The sequence below is a fragment of the Diabrotica undecimpunctata genome, chromosome 6 (genome assembly GCF_040954645.1).
Source record: "Diabrotica undecimpunctata isolate CICGRU chromosome 6, icDiaUnde3, whole genome shotgun sequence".
NCBI lineage: Eukaryota > Metazoa > Arthropoda > Insecta > Coleoptera > Chrysomelidae > Diabrotica > Diabrotica undecimpunctata.
The window spans coordinates 17,781,439-17,801,969 of record NC_092808.1 but is presented as its reverse complement, the minus strand read 5'-3'; the positions used below and the strand labels follow the sequence as shown (position 1 = coordinate 17,801,969).

General features: G+C 30.7%; 1 protein-coding gene across 1 annotated transcript; it reads left to right on the top strand.

The window, feature by feature from the left end:
- The first annotated feature begins 98 nt into the window (after positions 1 to 98).
- On the top strand, positions 99 to 14,668 carry LOC140444761 (uncharacterized). Its single transcript, XM_072536522.1, has 4 exons — positions 99 to 197; positions 4,956 to 5,016; positions 13,184 to 13,402; positions 14,298 to 14,668. The coding sequence occupies exons 1-4, from the start codon at positions 189 to 191 to the stop codon at positions 14,576 to 14,578; spliced, it is 570 nt and encodes a 189-aa protein (XP_072392623.1). The 5' UTR covers positions 99 to 188; the 3' UTR covers positions 14,579 to 14,668.
- The last annotated feature ends 5,863 nt before the right edge of the window (positions 14,669 to 20,531 follow it).

Sequence of the window (20,531 nt, the reverse complement as noted above, 5' to 3'; positions counted from 1 at the left end):
TAACTATATAAATTATATCGACACCGTCATCGCTGCTGCCTCAGAGAAAGAAGGAATTACTTTCGCTCAATGTCATTAGACAATCGCCAATATCTTCGTAAAATGTGAAGGGGGTATAAAAGCACAATTTCTTCATAGGTCTCTCCAGTTCTCGTTTTGTAACAAAGTGGTTGATAAGTTTTATAAACATGTACAAGGTAAGGAGGAATTAAAAAAAACTATTCGTGTTGCAAAATATATGGTCGAATTTTATTAATAATATTTTTATTATTGATGACGTTATATTTTTTCAAATTCTAATTTCATGATAATCTCTACATATCCTGTGTTTTTAGTTAAATTGATTAATTTTTCATTATTATTAATTTATGTAGCACTTTGGATCTTTTGGTCATAGAGCCTTTTTTAATTTCTCGTTCAAAATAATTTTTACGATACTGATATATTTTGTACTTACGAAAAGATAAAGCAGGTATAGAAAATGTGTAGTTTTGAAGTTAATAAAATATATAATTGTTAGCTGAATGCTTTTATATGCTGAATAGATCCATCAACGTATACGGTACTTATATCTATGTCTGAAAAATCTTATAATATTAATTTTAGTAGCTGTTATTATTATTATCATTTGGATTCTGTGTACTTTGATACTGTGACCCTATTTTTAAATTAATTGTTTGTAATCTATATGAAGCATTGGTAGTTTTTTATTTCTTCTATAAAATAACCAGAATATCTTTAATTCAAATAAAAGCTTTTACCAATTTCTTTTGAGTCTTTTTTGACTCCAATATTGTAAAGTATAATATACTTTACCATATCGAAGACAATACTACCTAATTGTCTACGATATTGCGAAGGTGGTTCGTCTTTCTTTTTTAAGTTTCACTTCTATCGGATGTTGGAAATCATTCTGGAAGCTATATCTAATTTTGTTTGTTACGTTACTGAAAAGCATAATTGAACTACAGGCAAGATATTCACGGTGATGGTGTAGCCACGAAATTTTACTTCTTTTACGCCGTTTCTGCTTTTGATTTTGTCCTGAATTAGGTTCCTCAACAGTTCGTATTTTTCATCTCTAATAATGTGATCCAAGTATTCCAACTTCCTGATTTTTATTGAGTTTAAAACTTCACGTTGTTTTCCTAATTGTTCGAGAACTTGTGTGTTTGTTTTACGATCCGTCCATGATATTATCAGAATGCGTCGGTAGCCCAACATTTGGAAAGCTTCTGGGTTTTTAATGATCGATTGTCTTATCGTCCAAGCCTAAACTCCATGTTCATATCAAGGTATTTGTACAAGGATATTAGCTCAATTTCTGTCTTATCTAGTACTAGTTTATCTCTAATGTTTTGTGCTTTCGTAATTACCGTGAACTTAGTTTTCTTAGATTTATTTTTAATTCTAAATTTTTGCAATACATATTGAGTTGTTGAACAAGGTGTGTTGCAGTTCTTCTAGTGTTCCCGTAAAAAGTACGGCTTCGTTAGCAAATCCTATGTTTTTGAGTGGCTCGCTCTGACTAACTTCGGCCAGCACTAATTCACAGATGGCTCCACTATATAAATTAAACAACATTGGCGATATAATCTATCTATCTATCTATACAGCCCTTGCTGTCCAATTTTGGACACAGGCCTCCTCTTCCTTCTTCCACGTCTCTCTATTGTAGGCAGTTTGTATCCACTTCGGGCCTGCGTGTTTCTTCAAGTCATCTGACCATCTCATTTGTGGCCTTCCTCTTTTTCGTTTGTAACTATACGGTCTCCAGTGTATAATCATCTTATTCCATCTGTCGTCTTTCTGTCTTATGGTATGTCCAGCGAACTTCCACTTAAGTTTTGCTATCTGCGTTAATACATCGTCACTTTTGTTTTGTTGCGGATCCAAGTATTTCTTTTCTTGTCTGATAGCCTGATGTTCAGCATTTGCCTTTCCATGGCTCTTTGGGTCTTTGCTATTTTTTCCATGTTTTCCTTTGTAAACGTCCAAGTTTGAGAACCGTAGGTGAGAACAGGAAGTACACATTGGTTGAAGACTCTTATTTTTAAATATTGGGGGTATTTTCTATTTTTTAGTATATAGGAAAGTTTTCCGAAGGATATCCAAGCCAACCGTATCTTTCTCTTTATTTCTCCGGTCTGATTTTCTTTATTTAATTTAAGTAGTTGTCCCAAATATACATATTTTTTTACTTGTTCTATAGTTGTTTGTGCAATTGTAATTATTCATTATTTATTCATTCATTATTATTGCAATTATTTATTATAACCACTACTTCTGGTTGGTTGGTCATAATTTTCGTTTTATTATAATTCATTTGTAGACCTATTTTTGTTGATTCGCTATTTAATTGGCGATATAATACATACAATAAACCCTTGGTGCACCCCAAGGTGAATCTGGATATCCTCAGTCAGTTGATCTTCAGCTTACACGTTCGCTGTTTGATTCCACTCTAGGTTAAATATAGTTCTAACGTCTCTGCTGTCTATGTTGTTGTTTAAGAAAGTCTTCTCATAGACATATAAATTCTTAATTCATATCTAGGCATCTCTAGGAAAGAACACTCACTGCAATAGTGCAGGCCTTTCCCAAAACCTATTAATGTATTACTTATGTTTTCGTCTATTTTCTTATGTATTCTACTGTGAATTACTTTTCAAAACAATTTCAAGGCATGACTCATTAAGGCTATGGTGCGATGTTCATTACACTCATTGGCATTGGCTTTTTGGGAAGTAGTATAAATGTCGATTGGAGCCATTCTTTAAGTAATATTCCTGTTCTATATGGTATTGAATAGATCTAAAAGTATTATCAATATCCACAATTTTGAGTAATTCGATGGGAATTCTATCATTCCTAGTAGAGTTTCCACTTTTAGCTTGTTTTAATGAATATTCTATTTGTTGTCTTACAATGTCAGGCCCAGTATCATCTTTAAATTCTTTTGGTGCTTCTGTTCGCTCTTTGTCTTTAAAAAGTTGTGCTATGTATTCTGTTCATCTCTGCATTTTCTGGGTTAAATCTGTTATAAGTGCATCATCGTCAACTGTAAATCATCATCAAGTGTAAATCATCTCTTGAAGTTGCCTAGTTTGAACTGTTTCTCATTCTTGTTAGTTCCTTAGTTCTTATATGCATGTTAAAAAGCATATTTTTTCTTAAATTCTTCCCGTTTTTAGCACTGTTCACGTAAAAATCTCCCTTTTATTTTCTTCTATATTAATCGATCAGTTTTTTTTATATATAATTGGATTTTTTGTCTTGAATGATTATAGTCTAGATACTTATATTAATTTACACTACTATCGTCCGCTCACACAAGATTAGTCTCATATGCGCACGCAGCTTGTGCATGGCATGCAAGATAATTAATCATGTTTTCCGTTGATAGTGCCACACCAATATCGTGAACAGCTTAATATCTCAGAACAAAAAGAAGAAATCTCAAGATTTCTAGGTGTTCGAAAACAAAATTCAGATTTTTGTCTAAATCTGTGCCTTCTACAAGGTTCAAAGTAAGCAGACGATGAATGGAACGACATGGAGAATCTAAAATTCCACTCCACGATATATCGGCTCATCTAGGCAAGAACCTTTGGTGAACTGGTTTCTTATACTCAAAATATCTACTAGTAAATAAAGATATATAAAAGACTGTTAAGATTTGATTTCACGTACAATGCTTCTACAATTCGCTTATACGCATTTCGTCCTAGTAGGACTCACCAGAGCGACTTCAGCACTATTCATGAGGACGATTATATGTCCTTTATTACTAATATATTGTCGAAAAGTTAACTGTCCCCTAAACGGTAATAATATTTTATCTATACAGATATTCCCTTTTGGAACAACATGTTTTTGAAAATTCTTTATTAAAAGATTTGTCAAAGAAGAAATTTTTCGTAATCTTTTTTTTTCTGTTGTTATTTCATTGTTATTAAAATGTTATAGTTTGAATAATAATTGAAAACGGTTGCGAGTCACCATATTTTTAAATTTATTATCGAACAGACTACTTTTAGACCAATAATATTCAACTGAAGGAAATTGACCACAAGCTCGTCCAAATCAAGATCCCAACAAAGCCCATTTTATTTTTTCAACATTTATATCATGAAATTCAAAAATTCTGAGCTGCGTACCTGGTTGTTCCCGTCACCATTAATTGTAACACCTCATCAGTAAGAAATAACTCATACACATTTAAAGGACCTTTACCAAAATATTCACCGTGTACTTCTGGTATTACACCAACATCCGTTTCAGCTTTAGCAAAATTAAATAATTTTAAATAATGTCCGCTGTCCGCTCACGTCTTTCCACGATAAATTCTCACTATTATCAATGTTTTCACTTTCTTTATCCTCATCCTCACTTTCTTCTAAATTTCTTTCAATATTCAACATATTTCTTGATGTGCCGGTAGTAGTTGGTCGATTTGTTAATATGACTTTTCTTTAATTGGTTCGTTATATAAAGAACTATCAGAACTACTATGGAGAAACTCACCCGAATCTTCAAATAGTTCATTATCTTCATCTGAAAAATATTCCTGATCATGCCAAAGACGTTTTAATTTTTCTTGTTCTTTTCATAACTCATGTTTTAAAATAATATCTAAGTATTTACACAGAATACACAAATCACAAGAGAAATCGACATTTTTGCAGGAAATTACTTGTTTTTGTGTGAATATAATATTATCGGCATGTGATGTATACGGTGGTAATAACTGATATCAATTAATAAGGCTACGGAATCATATGGTGATTCAATTGTACATACTTGGTTAGATTTTAATTGTATGAGTATATACAGGGTAAAATATTCGCAGCCGAAAGGAACTCACTATTATGGCAGTCAGTGTGTTAAAACCCTATTTACATATTTCATATGAGACTGATGATTAATAATTAATATTTGTTTGTATTTTTCAGTACCTCCTTTTTGTGTCCCTTATTGGCTTGAGCACATGTTTCCCCGGCATCATTGACTCTGGTAAGTCAAAAACTACATATAATTATATTGTTAAGATCAGAAAAATTGGTAATTTATTTAATAAACCCTTTAATCATTAAATTTAATCTTATAAATTTACAATTTTTTTGTTATCAAGTTCGTCATTTTTATAGAAAAAAATCTGTATTCACCTTAAAAGTATCACAAAGTTAGAAGGGTTTTAATTGATTGAAATTAATCATAGGAGGAAAAATGCGCCAAAATGGAAAAAACAAAGCGTATAATTGTCAATCAATGAAATGAGGTGAAAACTACACGTAAAGAAAAAGTTTAACAAACAGCTGATGAACTTCATATATCTGGACATAAATATGTTAAACCATAAAAATATCGATGAAAAATTAGCAAGTAATTCAAATAAAGCAAATAAAACTGTTAAAAATTGCAATATATCAAATTGAGAAATAAAAATATGAAGTCAGAAGTAAAAAATCGAATATTTTAACAGGAATTGTTCAAGAATATATGCAACACCAATACAACATGAAAACAATACGAAAAACAAAGCTATATGGAACGAATACATAACTTTAGCAACCGGAGACAGAGCATTAAGAATTGCAAGAGATTAAATAAACATTTTTTTAAATAGCCTCTTTTTAAATGTTATGTCAAAATGACAAAAAACAAAAAAATGTCAAACGAGGACAAATTAGAGCAAAAATAAAATTACTGTAAATTCTTTAGGGTTTAACAATCTCTATATTTTTCATCTGAAGAAATGAAAAACAAACTTTTAAACTGTAAAGGAATTTATTTAGCTTTGCATTAGTAAACCTGTAGTTTTATAGCAATATATAACAAATATATATATATATATATATATATATATATATATATATATATATATATATATATATATATATATAAACCAATTAATATCAATAACATACTCAAAAATGAACAAAACGGCGTAAAAAATATTCATCATCATTTTATTTTTCCAGTTTTTTGTGTTCATTGCAAGCCCGGAATTTTTATTCGTCTTTTCACCGTATCGTCTTTCCATCCGCCATAGGTAAATCGTGCTACATAGCCGACATATCTCCTTTTTTTGTCTTTGTTATGTTTTCTAGGTTATGTGCTATAACTCAAGTGTTGCATTCCATCTCAACACCCATTTGGTGCATCTAAACCTTTGAACATATTGTCAGATACAAATATCTTCGAGTCGTACTAGACCGCTTACTAACATATAAATACTACTGTAAGAGTACAAGACAAAAGGCTGCTGATCTTAAAGTCAACAGCCGAGGTCTTGTGTTTTTCAACAGGAGAATATGCCTGTTTATGTGGAGTAGATCTATGTATGCCCAAGTCACCATTGCATTAAAGAAAACATGTAGAATAACTATCGGCTGTATGAAATCGACCCCTCTACCCCTACGATATCGGGTAGCTGGTTTTGTATTACTGGAAGACTTTAGATACGTCTCTCAATATGTGGAGAAGTTCAGACAAACTTTTGTTGAAAGGTACTTAACAGGTACAGCCAGCTTAAATTAGGAAAATAGTCGCAGTAGTCGGATCCAGGCTCGAAAAAAAAAGAAGATTGTTAAAAAATCGAAAAAAGATTGATAGCTACTTTTTCATCGACGTTTTTCCCTTTCTGATACCAGTTTGGTGTTTCAAATATTGTGAATAAAAATAATAATTACTCCTGTTACATAAGACGCTTTAGACTATAATAAACCCATATTAGACCAGGAAACTAACAATTTTTCCATAGCACTCGTTGGTACAGGTATCTTATAATTGCTTTTGATAAATTTGATGATAAAAATATGCAATAAAAAAATATGTAAGAGATTAAACGTCAATTTTTACTTATAAACAATACATTAATGGAACAGAAACACGGTTTAGATTTAATTTCAATGCAGGGCATCTACCATCCGCTTATACGTATTTCAACCTTATTGACTATAAGCAGGTGGCAGATGCCCTGCATTGAAATTAAATCTAATCCGTCTTTCTGTTTTATTTCTTTACTCGGTTGAGTACTAGAAACTAATTCGAAACGCCGATCATAGGGCTTAACACTATTTAATATATAATTTTATAAATAGATATTATTAACTAATAGCTGATAATAGTCTTCTTTTTCTTTAAGTGTCATCTCCATTATAATCAAGACCATTCTATCTTTCAAACTAACTGCTCTAAAGAGTTGTTTTAAGCTGCAACCATACCATTTTTTAGGATATTTAGCCCAGATATTCATCTTTATCGCACATTTCTTCTGCCCTTTACTTTACATTGGTTTATGAACTGATAGACGTATTATAAATTTGAATTTATGAATTCAGTTTTTGAAATAATAGAATCGAGACAAAAAAGGTCTAACTCGGGTTCTAATGGTCGTAATACATTGTGTTTTTTTCTTAAATTCGTATAAATATGATAACATTTCGAATAAAACACAAAAAGTGGAACAGTAGGCGGTACTGTAGACTAGCGCGGAGCTTCATAATATATTTTCTATATTTTTAAAATTTAAATAATATATTTAAAATTGAATAAAGTAATTTTAATATTTATTTATGAACAAATTCAATAAATTATTGTTTGCTCCTAACGCCACCTGTTAACGTATTAACAAAGCATACGTTGTTTACTTATGACAAACCTGTCAAATTTGACCAAATATTAATAATAAAATATAAATAAATATCATTTGTTAGTAAATTTAATAATTATATAAACTAAATATGTTTAAAAATACTAATTGTATTTTGTTTTATATGACTATATGAAATTATATTAAAACCAGAATTATTATAAAAATTTAAACATATTATTCAATGTTGTTATAAATCGTATGACATCTATGACTTTTATTAAATTTTGACAATCGTTACGTTTTAATTTTCTACTTCACATTTGTCTTCAATTTGGTGCTTTTAGAATTCATGTAGACCCAATGGTTTACGGATCATAACGTTGTAGATAAAAGCTTTCTGGGATAAACAATTTCAATTTTGCAATAACTATTAAGTGAAACTTCTTGAAATTTTTAAAGCTGAATATTTTCTCTGATCTATATATGCATGTATATGTTTGAGTCAAATACCTAAGAATGTTTTTTGCAATGTGTTATTTAAGTACATACATCAATTTCTATAAAATAATTGGAACGCCAGCTCATTAGACAAATATAATTCAACCATCTCTCGATTGTTTTCTTCGTCTTTTGTTATAATCTACATGCCGAAATGTTCCGGCAGACTGACTCCGGAACTATCACTTTTCTTCACAATTACCTACTTAAATAAAATTGCAGATCCACGATTTTATATTCTATGCTCTGACTGCGCCCTTCAAGTTAATTAAAATCAAAAAAAGTGGCATCTAATTATAGAACTGTGTAAGATCGTAGAAAATTAACGCCATGAAATCTTCAAAAAGCGATAGTGCATGTTAATTTTTTGTCAGCTGTCTCATTTATATTAGATACAATCTAGAAATTGAATAAATTATTATTTATAATATCAGAAGCAATTTAAGAATATCAATATAGAGTGAGTTAAATAAATTTGAGTATAATTTTTATAGATTCACGTTTTGTTAAAAGTATCTTCATTATTTTATTGACAGCACTTGAGATAATACGATACTTCATTTTCGTTGACACAATTCTGTAGACAAGTCGACCAAAAGGTTTTTCGTTGGCATTTTTCGTTTTTATTTCCCTTTCGCCATCGTTGATCGTATGTTTTCTTTGAAAATAGTTGTCTTCTTATTTTTGTTGTTTGTTATCATCATGATTATTTGTATTCTGCTTACAGCTGCTCTAAAAAGTTGATTTAAAGAACACTTGAACCATTCTCTGAGACTACGGAGCCAAGACATTTGTCTTGTTCCAACGCTACGTTTTTCTATAATCTTTCCCTAAATAATAACTTACAGATACTGGTATTTTGTCCCTCTCGTCACATATTGTAATTTTCATATCTTTATTTCATTAATAATTTTTGTTTCTTTCGAAAGTCTACGCAGAACGTCTTCATTGGTAACTCGTTCTAAGTAATATTTTTTTAGTATTCTGTAAAGCCATTATCTCCTCCTTTTTCATCACGGTGTTAGTCAGCGTGAGTGCTTCTGTGCCATATCCCAAGATACCAAATATGTAACATCTCAACATGCGCATTTTTATGTTTGTACTTAAAATTCTGTACGTAAATTCAAAATAATTTTCATTTTCATAAATGAACTCCAATTTCAATTTGTTTATTACTTCTATCGAGACATCATTATTATTTTTAGCTATTAGGGAATAAATAGGGAAAGGTGACCCTTATTCTTTTTTGATAAAACTTGAAAACTAGTAGAAATAAAAAAACAAGCTTTGTTGAAAAATTATGTTACTACTACCTAATATATTGTTTACATTTCTATATAATAAACTTTATTATTTACTTTTATTTTAGAGTAAAACATTAAAATATTAAAAAAAATGAAGAGGCTCTCTAATATGTTATCTAATGGTTTATAGTCTAAAAAAGTCAAGTTTTATAAATAATTATTTTTTTTATTTTTCAGTTAAAATACAGTTAAATTGAAAAAAAAACTTCTTCTTCATCTTCCTTCTTGTATGTAGGCTTTAAAGTCTGTTTCTTCTTCAATATTAGCCTCCTAAATTGTTTAAATTATCTTATCATCTTTTTTTTTGGTCTGCCAATACTTCTTCGACCATTTGGTGACTTATCTCGTGCTATTCCTAATGTGTTCGTTCAACTCCTGTTTCCGTTTTGTCACCCATCCATTTATGTCTTCTATATTGCATACTTTTCTTATGTTTTCGCTTCTCTCCCGATTCAACAGACTTTTCCCTAATATTCGTCGAAGTATTTTCATCTCTGTTGTTGTATGTTAATATAGGTCTAATTTCTGCTTTATAGCTTCTTGTTTTTGTGTCCTGTCTTACGTGTTTGTTCTTCCAGATTGTGTCATTAAAAGATCCCGCCGCTTTACTTGCTTCTAAGCTTTCTTGTCATACTTCTTCTTCAACACCTCCGTAACTAGTTATATCTATTCCCAGATATCTAAACCTTGCTTAAACCTTGCTAAAAAAACTTATATTTACGATATACTTTTATAATAATAAAAAAAAAACATTTAAACATTAAAAAATAAACAGCATGAGCTAGAAATGATTTTCAGGTTGAGAAACATCACAAATAAAAGTCTTTGTTGACCTAGGAACATCAGCACATTCCGACTGACACTAGCCATTGCAGTTCTGGCACTTTAGCCATATTTTAGACATATTTTCCATACGAAAATATAACCTTAAAACCTCTACTCTATATGTACCATCAAGTTAGAATCTATGGAGAAGCTATGAGCATATTAACGTGTGTATTAAAAACGGCGTCAGTGGCTAACAATCATACCAATATGGCGGTGGGATCAGGGCTGGACTCGATAATATTAAAACTACTATACAAATATGACTAGTTATTCAGAAGATTAATCATAATCTAAAAAGTGCAATACATTTTTAATAAACTATGATTTATTTATCCCGCGGTAAACACTAAAAACACGACATATTATACATAAAGATAAATTAATACAGTTAAATAACAAGTTGTATCTGAAAGAGATAATAATATAAATAATATTTTAAAGGGTAAAATGAATATACGGTATGAAATAAAAGAAATACTTTCGTTTTACAACTTATATATATGATAACTACAAATTAACTGACACTTAAAAATTTAGTTCAATTATCAAAGTTAAAAGAAAAGTTATTATTAAAAAACAAAATTGAATATCTGCCGAATATCACAATGGAAATACTATGTAGAAATAAAAATAATTGTTGCAGTAGTTAATAAGAAATTTTAAGATATTTAGGATGAACATATTTGAGTATTCTCAAGAATAGCACGATCTACCTTACTTATAAGATTTTTTATGAATACTATCAATTTATTCTCTGAAGTACGGGCCATTACTTTGTTTACATATTTGTATACTAACCTGTGGAACGTTATTCCTGAAGATTTTTTATTTGACATTGCTTCTGCTACTGCAACTACGTTGAGAACAAGAAACCATTATTATGCACTATCACAATATAATATTACAGTTTTTATAAAAGTAATATAAAACTAAAAATATTCGAAAAACAACAAACGTAAACAATCATACAAGATCTGTCAAACTATCATAACAATATGGCCGAAGTGAGGTCGTTTTTAGTCACGTGATGCCCTCTCCATAGATTCTAACTCGATGATATGTACCTAACGAAAAAGATCTGCGAAGGAGGATGAGTATTGCTAATGTTGTGAACCGCATAGCGGAACTAAAATGGAATTGGGCAGGCCACGTAGCGAGAATGCATGACTCACGATGGACGAGCAAAATTACACATTGGAGGCCAAGAGCAGACAAACGTAGTAGAGAAAGACCACCTACACGTTGGGCTGACGACATCAGACGTATCACAAAAAATTGACAACAAAGAGCACAAAATCGCAAAGAATTGAGGAGTTTAAGGGAGGCCTATGTCCAGCAGTGGACGTGATAAATGAAGGCTGGATGATGATGATAATTATTATATCTCGTTTGTCTATTTATTTTTGTTTTAACCCATTAAAAACTTTTTCATAATATAAAAATTAGCGTTTTGTTAGTACGTTTAAACTGAATAAAGCCTCTCTAGTTCCCATTCCATTGAGAAAACCAAAATGGATGTTGCTTATGTAGGTACATAAATTTTGTATAGCATCGCACAAAGCAGACCGTACTTCTCATATCGTTATTCATAGATATCAAACTACACACAAAAAAATATTAGGATAAATGAATGCTACTATGCTACAAGTCCAAATCCAAACGAGGAATGGATAAATTAAATAACTATAACCACTCAACTATATTACAAACATAGACAAAAACGATTAAATGGTTGCATGGAATTTATTTCTTCATTAAATAGAAAACTGCAAATATTTTTGTACTAAATAATCATTTTTAAACAAGCAAAAACAGAAAGGAATCCGTGGAAAAGTACTAATTAATTTTTTTTAACACACTCTATACATTTCTAAACCCGCGATGCACTTTCTCCTCGGATGATTTAAATTTAAGCGGATGACTTGCATTATTTAACATCAGATAAAATATGCATAACGAATTAATAACTGCCGGAATATATTTATAAACTCTTCGATTAATGTGATATTTATTATTATATAATAGTTCTAACAAGATATTTCGTTTTATGTGAGTAGAAATTGCAATCACTTGTACTCGACACTCATCGATTTTGTTTTTTGCGGAAGTTGTTTTGATTAATTAGTCTTTAGTGGCATTTACTCGTCGATTTTGTTTTATGCACAAGTTGTTTTGATTAATTAGTCTTTAACGGCCTGAGTGTCTTTAAGATGAATATAATCTTTAGTACTTTCCAAATCAGCAAACAGTATAATTACTGCTTTTTAATTGAATATAAAAATAAGGAAGTACCTACCTACCAATAAATTTTAGCAGGCTATTTATGTCTCATTTGTGAAGCATGCGTAGTATATCGTAAAATTAGGTGAAGTTTAATTTTTTTACGCAATATATAAATCATTGGCATGCAGTCATTTATCTTATATAAGATTTTTAAAAGAAAGATTATCATATATATCTTTTAAATATATATAAATCATCGTTATTTGTACGCGCAAGCCAAAATAAGGAGAAATGGAGAAACAGCGTAAAAAAAGCAATGGGATCAACATTAGTAATCACCACGCATGAAGTGGTGATTATTAATTCATTCTTGCCAAACTTCAGTTATTTGGCGTAGAGCTAAAGAAGCCCGTGTCGAAAGTCTTATATTTATCTACTGATAATAAATTAGTAAAAATTATTATTTTGTGGCGTGTTTTTCCTTTCATAATTATGGAAGGCTGTTTTTAATATTTTAATTGAGGAAATCACATTCTTTTATCCCTATAAATTCGGCTTTTCATCTAGCAACCCAATGTCAAATGAGTTTATGTTATAATTTATGATTTATTGGATAGAACTCTATTGGTTATTTTATGTCATTTTTTGGCATATTTGAATAATTATTTGCAATGTTATGTTTATTTTCAGATTATTGTGTTATTATACATCTATTTTATTGTTGTTTCAGGACATGGTCTTGGCGGATACGGTGGTGGTGGCTCCGATTGGCAAGGAGCTTTGGCCAATGTAGGAATTGGTGCTGGTTTCGACCACTCAGCTGGATTAGATGATGGCCATGGCCAGGGATCCCCTGACGGTTCAATCGGTGGTGATTTCCATCACGGAGTAAGCGTCGTTAGTACTGGAGGCGGAAACAAAGGAGCTGTGTTCGATTTAACCAATCAAGGTATGCCGTATAATTATTATTACTGGTCTCTACTAATGGTAGAATTACGTAACAGTTATATAACTAACTACTAAAGATAGTTAAGATTTAATTTCAATATAGAGCACCACCAATCACTTATACGAATTTCGTCTTTTTGGATTCCTCAGAGCGACCTTGTGGTAAGATCTGAATATAACAAAATATTTCTGTCATATTAGCAATTATTTTAAAAATAATGCGCACCAGTTGCTACAGCAATATCTATTAAAAACCAATAGAACTTTGAAATCAATTCAAGAAAATGCCAAATCTAATGCCAGTTATATAACTGTTCCCCAATCTGTTATTTTATTCTAATATTTTATGACTATATATAACCCTTAACAAAATAAATAAGACGAATGAAATAAATATAAGAAAATTGGAATAGACTGTTTTTGGAACATTAGCTCATATAGTGAAAGACAAAATATAACTATCTATCAGAAATCTCGGCTATTTAATCCATGCATCCTCCCAATAGTCACACACGAAGCCCAAACATAGATAGTAAGTGGAAACAGAAAAAAACGGCTGGATAAGAAATAAATCAAAATTAAGATGCAACACAACAGTAAAATGAGAATTTGTGGAGCATGAGGGTGAACAACAGATGAAATTCAAAATTATTTAATAGAGACAATATCAAGGAAAAAAAGAAATCGGGTAGGACCACAAACCAGAAGTATAAAAAGGATAAATATTTGATTTGAGAAAGCACAAGGTGAAAACCAATGGAGAGTCATGAAGAAGGCATATGTCCAATTCTAGATGCACTACTGCTCTTAGTTAGAGATAGTATGACTATAGAACGTGACCATATCCTCTCTTTACAATTAATTATTACAATACAATATTTTATTTCATTTTACAGGAGGTGGAGGCCACCATGGAGCCTTTGGAGGCAGTTTTGTAGCTTCTAGCAAATACAGCGCTGGTGGTCATGGAGGAGATGGCGGAAGCTCCGGTGGATTTGGAGGTCACGGAGGATACGGAGTTTCAGAGGGTACCGGCTTTGCTGAACACTACAGTGATGTTTTGGGAGCCAGTCAACCAGTTGCTGGATATGATGGTGGCCATCTCGGAAGTGGTCACGAAGGACTTGCTGCTCTCCACAGCATTGGCGGGGGAGAAGGTTTAGGAGGATACCATTAGTAGTACATTGATTGTTATTTTTGTTGTTGTTGTTTTTGTACATATTTATTTTTTTATTGTTTTTATTGAATAAATTTTGTTATAAAATAAGTTATTATTAATTATTGCATTAGTATATACAAAAGTTACATTTAATTATTCATTGGGATATATATATATATATATATATATATATATATACATATATATATATATATATATATATATATATATATATATATAAATATATATATATATATATACAGTGTAGGTAAAACTTTATGGTCGGTATGTATCTTACGTGAGATGGAGTGAGAAACACCTATTTAAAAAGAGAGAGGTATATTAGGTCAGCCCATTATATCGTCGAAATAGCATTAGTGGAACTAAGAAAAGAGGAGAAGTTCAACATTGCCAAACTTATTGGTTTTATTTGACCTGTTGTCTTTTTAGCATTTTAACAACATTCTAAGATAATCAAATTTGGGCGAATTGATTTAAATGGCAGCTTACTGTTTTTTATTTTAAATTTGCCACAATTTTTCTTTTCAATAAGTTTAATTTAACATTTTGATTTCCACTTCGGAAATCGTTTTATGTAAATAAAATTTATTAATGTTTCGTATTTTAAGTACGATTTCCGAATTAGAAATCTAAACATCAAAATAAGCTTATTTTAAAGTCACGTTGTGCCTTATTCGCAATAAAAATAATAAATTGAAATATCAAACCACAATAAAAAACCTTCATACGAAATTATTTGGCAACGTCTCATGTCGCGTAGTCAAAGCACCGAATCAAAGTAGAACACAGGTAACAAATGAGTAGAGGTGGGCATTCTTTTTTTTTTTCGAATCCTGAGAAAACTAATAAATATTTTTGAAAGTTTTAAACGCAGAATGAAAGAATACATTATTACCGAGGGCCGAAAGTCTCTGAAAACTTCTATAATGTTTATTTTAATAAGTTACAGGGGCGAAAAAAGAGAAAATTTAGTGTGATTTTGAATTTTAAGTATCTCATTAAAAAAAACTTTTTGTTTATTTCGGCCCTCGGCAATAATGTCACCTTTCATTCTGCGTTTAAATTTTTCAAAAATATTTGTTAGTTTTCTCAGGATTCGAAAAAAATGAATACATTTAAAAAGCATTGGCCTGAAATTTTGCGCCTACGCTCTTAACGCAACTAAACCGATTTTCGTAAACAATAACTATGATTGTTTAACAGTAGTTTCAAGTAAGAGAGTACCTACATAAACAAACATAATGGCTATTATCGTTTATGTGTATATTTATTGAAGTGAAAGAAACTAATCAAGGATATATTTATTATAACTTGAAAAATAAACTAAACAATACAAATAGTAAATCGTACTAACATTTACATTACACGTTATTATTAAATCGCGAATCATCTAAATTGACATTTAAAAACGTAAGTTTTTCTACTTTACTTCTTGTGAACCGTGTTCTTCTTTTATTTAAAATTAAAACCAGATTTTGAACATGTGTTCACATTTACAATACTTTTTGCTAAACCCGATATTAGTAATTGTACTACGTCGGATACTATGGATGTAAGGTTACCGTTTGCTAAAATTTTATTGCAAGATTCTTGAAGGCATCGTACCATAACAATCACTGAACTACCCTTCAAGTATTTTTGGCCACTCATTGTACTTGTTATTTCTTAAGGCCGTAAAATTTGGGAAAATTGAAAACAAATAATCCAGTCTTCATTATTTAGATTTGGTCCAAGTCTAAGTCTGTATTAACTAATACAAAAGTGGAACGGATTGCCTCTTCTAACTCGGTCATTCTTTTTAACATGTAATAGGTGAAGTTCTACCTAGTTTCCACGTCTTGGATTGGCCGTTTGGGAATTTGTTATGTTGTAATTGATACTTTAAAAACCTTTCAAAAGATAAGGTACTTTTTTTGAAATGTGTTTTTTTAGAAACTGAAATTTGAAATTAGTGAAATAATTTCACTAATTTCAAAAGCGATCTTTTCTGAATTATGGTTTCCAGAAAAATGGCAGCAGCCTAATAAAATCGTTTTAAATTCTAAATTTTCGGTTAAATATTGTCCTGTTAATGCGATGTAACTCAGTCACTCCATATGTCCAAAGGTCAGTAGTAATGCAGGTATTTTCTACTTCTTTAACAACTTGTGATCTAATAATTTGCTTAGTTTTGGTATAACATTCCTGAAGTAATGAGCCTGACGTAATGAACACGTTTTTCTTGTTGGTGGTTTATATCCAGGAATCCACCCTGCAAACTTTTTAAAAGCTCGTTCTTCAACTATGAAAAACGGATGAAACGAGTCTTTGCATAGGTTTATTAAATCCATATCTATTTGTTTCTTTTGTTCTAAACTAATATTTTTATTAATGGAAGTATCCATCACCTTTTGACGCTTGGGTCGCGGTGGCAGTATGTCAGTACTTGTAGTAGAAGTAGTCGAAACGGACAGAAATGCGTCAGGAGAAGTTTCAATCATTGCAATATTCAGAAAGTGGACCATAAAAGCTGCATCTTCTACAAATGCGCATTTTTTGAAAATAAAATATTATTCTTATACTAGGTCAATAATTTTGACTAAGAAAAATAATTCATAATTGAATATTTACAATAAATAAATCCTTTGACGAACTATCAATAAAGATTTGAAATCGAAAATGCAGATCAATCGTAAATCGAAACTCATTCATTAATCAGAATACCTAGTTATAAAAAACAAAAGAAAGAGTTAAGAAGCTGGTTACTTCTATAAAAAAAAGAAGATTGTACTAGTGAAAATCAACCAGTACAAGAAAAAGAAACTGATAAAGATGACTTAAGTCCATGGTGTATTTTTGATGAATTTATTAGACCATGACTCATCTAAACATACACCTGTATCTAGAGATATAAAAGAAGTCGACATGTATTTGTCTGATGATATTACCCACAAAAAATTTCGAACGGTGATTGGAACTGTCCATTACAGTGGTGGAAAAACCATCGCCATGTATATCCTAACTTAACCACTATATTCATAAAATATTGTAGTATTGTAACAAAATCTGTTCATTGTGAACACATGTTCAAAATCTGGTTTAATTTTAAACAAAAGAAGAAACAACAAGAAAAGTGGAAAAACGTATGTTTTTAAATGTCAATTTAGACGATTCGCGATTTAATAATGTGTCATGTAAATGTAAGTACTATTTGTATTGTTTAATTTATTTTTTAAGTTATAATAAATATATCCTTCGTTAGTTTCTTTCAATATGTTTTATGCCAATATGTTTTTTGTGTACTAGTTTATTTGAAACTACTGATAAACAATCAACTAGTTACAGTTTACGAAAAACGGTTCCGATAAAAATGTCAACGACCCACCTCTAGTTTCTTAGGATCGGAACCAGAGATCTCAGATGAGAACTAATCGAAACTAATCTGGGCAATGGGCAGCAATAAGAAATATGGAGGGGAGACCAAGGGGAAATATGATTGTTATCTTTGTCTGTTCGCTGAAAATATGATTTTATATCTGCGTTAGATATCCTGTTAAATTTTACCATACCGACCATAAAGTTTTACCTGCACTGTATATAGTATAAGTTTATATCAAAAATTCATAGCCTCATCTTGTTCTATCTAAGCACATCTCGTCGTCTAAATTTCCCTCGCTCATTGCATTTTTGGTGTTAGTTTCTGAGTTTGTTTTCTGCGTATTTCACATTTACTCCTCACGGCTGGTTTCCACGTTGCTCTCAGAAATCGCGACTCACTCATTACTCTTTTTTTCTTTATTTTTTTTTTGCATGTCGCTTCCTACTTTTTGCTCCAATATAGCAAAGGTGTTCACATTCCCATATTCTGTCGTTTTCATTTTTGTCTAAAATTAGGTCTGTTGTCTCATCTATACTGAGGTCTTTTGTTTTATTCGGATTTATTGTTCGTCCTGTTTTTTGGTATTCCTCTCGTAATCTATCCTATACTCCAAGAAATCTTTTTCCTGTGTCAGTATTATCTTATCATTAGCGAATTGTGTGTTGTTCAATGGTATACCCATTCCATGGCACTTTTTGCCAATTTATATCAATCCATATTCAATTTATATTTTAAACGGGGTAGGTGAAAAAATACATCCCTGTTTGAGATTCTTATTTGTATGAAATTCTTTTCTTGTTTTGTTTCCAGTTTTTATTTTGATTGTTGTATTATTAGGTATATAATTCCTCTCAGGAAAAAAATTAAAAGATGTTATAAAAACGATAGAAAATCAGGTACACAGAGCTAAAATATGGTCAATTCACTTTCACATCTAACGAAGCACGAGCATATACATACGAAAGAGTGGACCATTTTACTTATCTGTTGTATCAACTATCATATCAGTAACTACCAGTTTTTATAAAGGGTATAGGCAAAAAAAGCAGAATATATTATTCGAATATTCTTTCTGTTGTTCGACCGATTCTCCATTCTGAACAAATCCCAGTTACAATATTTCAAGGTTTCAACAAGTGATGACTCCTTCCACATCTCATGGTGTATCGTCGTCAGCTCTGCAGAAGTTCAAGCAAGCTGTATTTAATGATCTTGTGCTTGATTTCTCTATATTATTTGGTCATTCAGTACGTATGCAAGAGGAGTATAATTACATAAAACAGTAATTGAGTTGTTACAATATTACAAGCACAATTGGATCATTTGTATTGATTTGAAACTGGCTAACCTCCTTCTTATCTAGTAGAGAGTGTTTAAAAAGTTTACATTTGTGATCTCTGCATGTGAGACAGTAGAGATAAAAAATCGGTTGCCTGTAAAGTCGGTTTTACGGGCGAAGATTTTACGTGACAACGTCTTTTTCTCGGTAGAATATTTATTGATATGAATATTATTAAATTGCACAATAGGAACAAGAAATTGAATGAAATTAAGAATTGCATTACCTATTTATTAGGTATTTTATATATTATTTATATTTTATATATTATATTTTTATATATTATTTTATATATTATTTATTTTATATTATATTATTGATCTTATTATTTTCTACAAAATTTATTTGAAAATTTTTTCGATATATCAATTAGTTGCGGAGATATCGATCATTGAAGTTATTGTTTGCTACCAGTATTTTATATATTTATTTTTTTCAGTTATAAAAAATTACTATTTCCAATTGTGTCTACCAAGTATGGTCACATGTATTTGCCTACATATTAAATAATAATAAGTACAGATAATGTTATGTGACGTTCACTTCTGATTAAATATATTTTAATATTTTTAATTTTAAAGAATCAATTTGAAAATCAAAACACTTATTCAGATCGAAGGTTCAAATTTTTGCTAAATAAATTTGAAATTAATTAAAATTTGTAAATGTAAATGGTAAAGTTGAAAATTAAAACATTTACTAAAATTGGAATTTGAAATTCTTGCTAAACACAGTTAAATTCTAACTCCGCGCGTGGTGATTGGTCGGTTTAGTTCGTTTGTTTGGTCGCCCTGTTTTGACAGGTTAGAAGTTATAATTTGTTATTTTAAATGTTTGACTAGCAATACGCGCTGTTTCTTCTCAATCGACTGAATTACGATTGATTGCAGAGTGATTTAAACTAATAATTTACTTAACACTATCAACATTTGTCAATAGTATGACATAACCTATAAACTCAGTTTCTCAACTTTTGTGTCAATCTAACAATTAATCAATCAATCATAGTTTACGATAATGAAATATTAGTGTACAATTATTTACCTTTATTGTTGTAGTTGTTGTAAATGACGAATCTAAGCACTCCACATTTTCACTACAGACACAGCTGACGATACTTTCAACGATTTTCAACTTTAGCGATTCAACGCGCCTAATTCTCTAGTGCCGCGCGCAGCGGACCGATCATGTTTGAGTGGGAGAGAGACGCAAGGCATTCGCCGGTCCGGCGGGCCTCTCTCTCGTTCGGCGAC

What these genes read in the sequence shown, in the direction of transcription:
- LOC140444761 (XM_072536522.1), top strand. An exon ending in CCCCGGCATCATTGACTCTG is followed by an intron (nt 5,017 to 13,183) that starts GTAAGTCAAAAA and finishes TTGTTGTTTCAG; the next exon opens with GACATGGTCTTGGCGGATAC. An exon ending in GTTCGATTTAACCAATCAAG is followed by an intron (nt 13,403 to 14,297) that starts GTATGCCGTATA and finishes TTCATTTTACAG; the next exon opens with GAGGTGGAGGCCACCATGGA.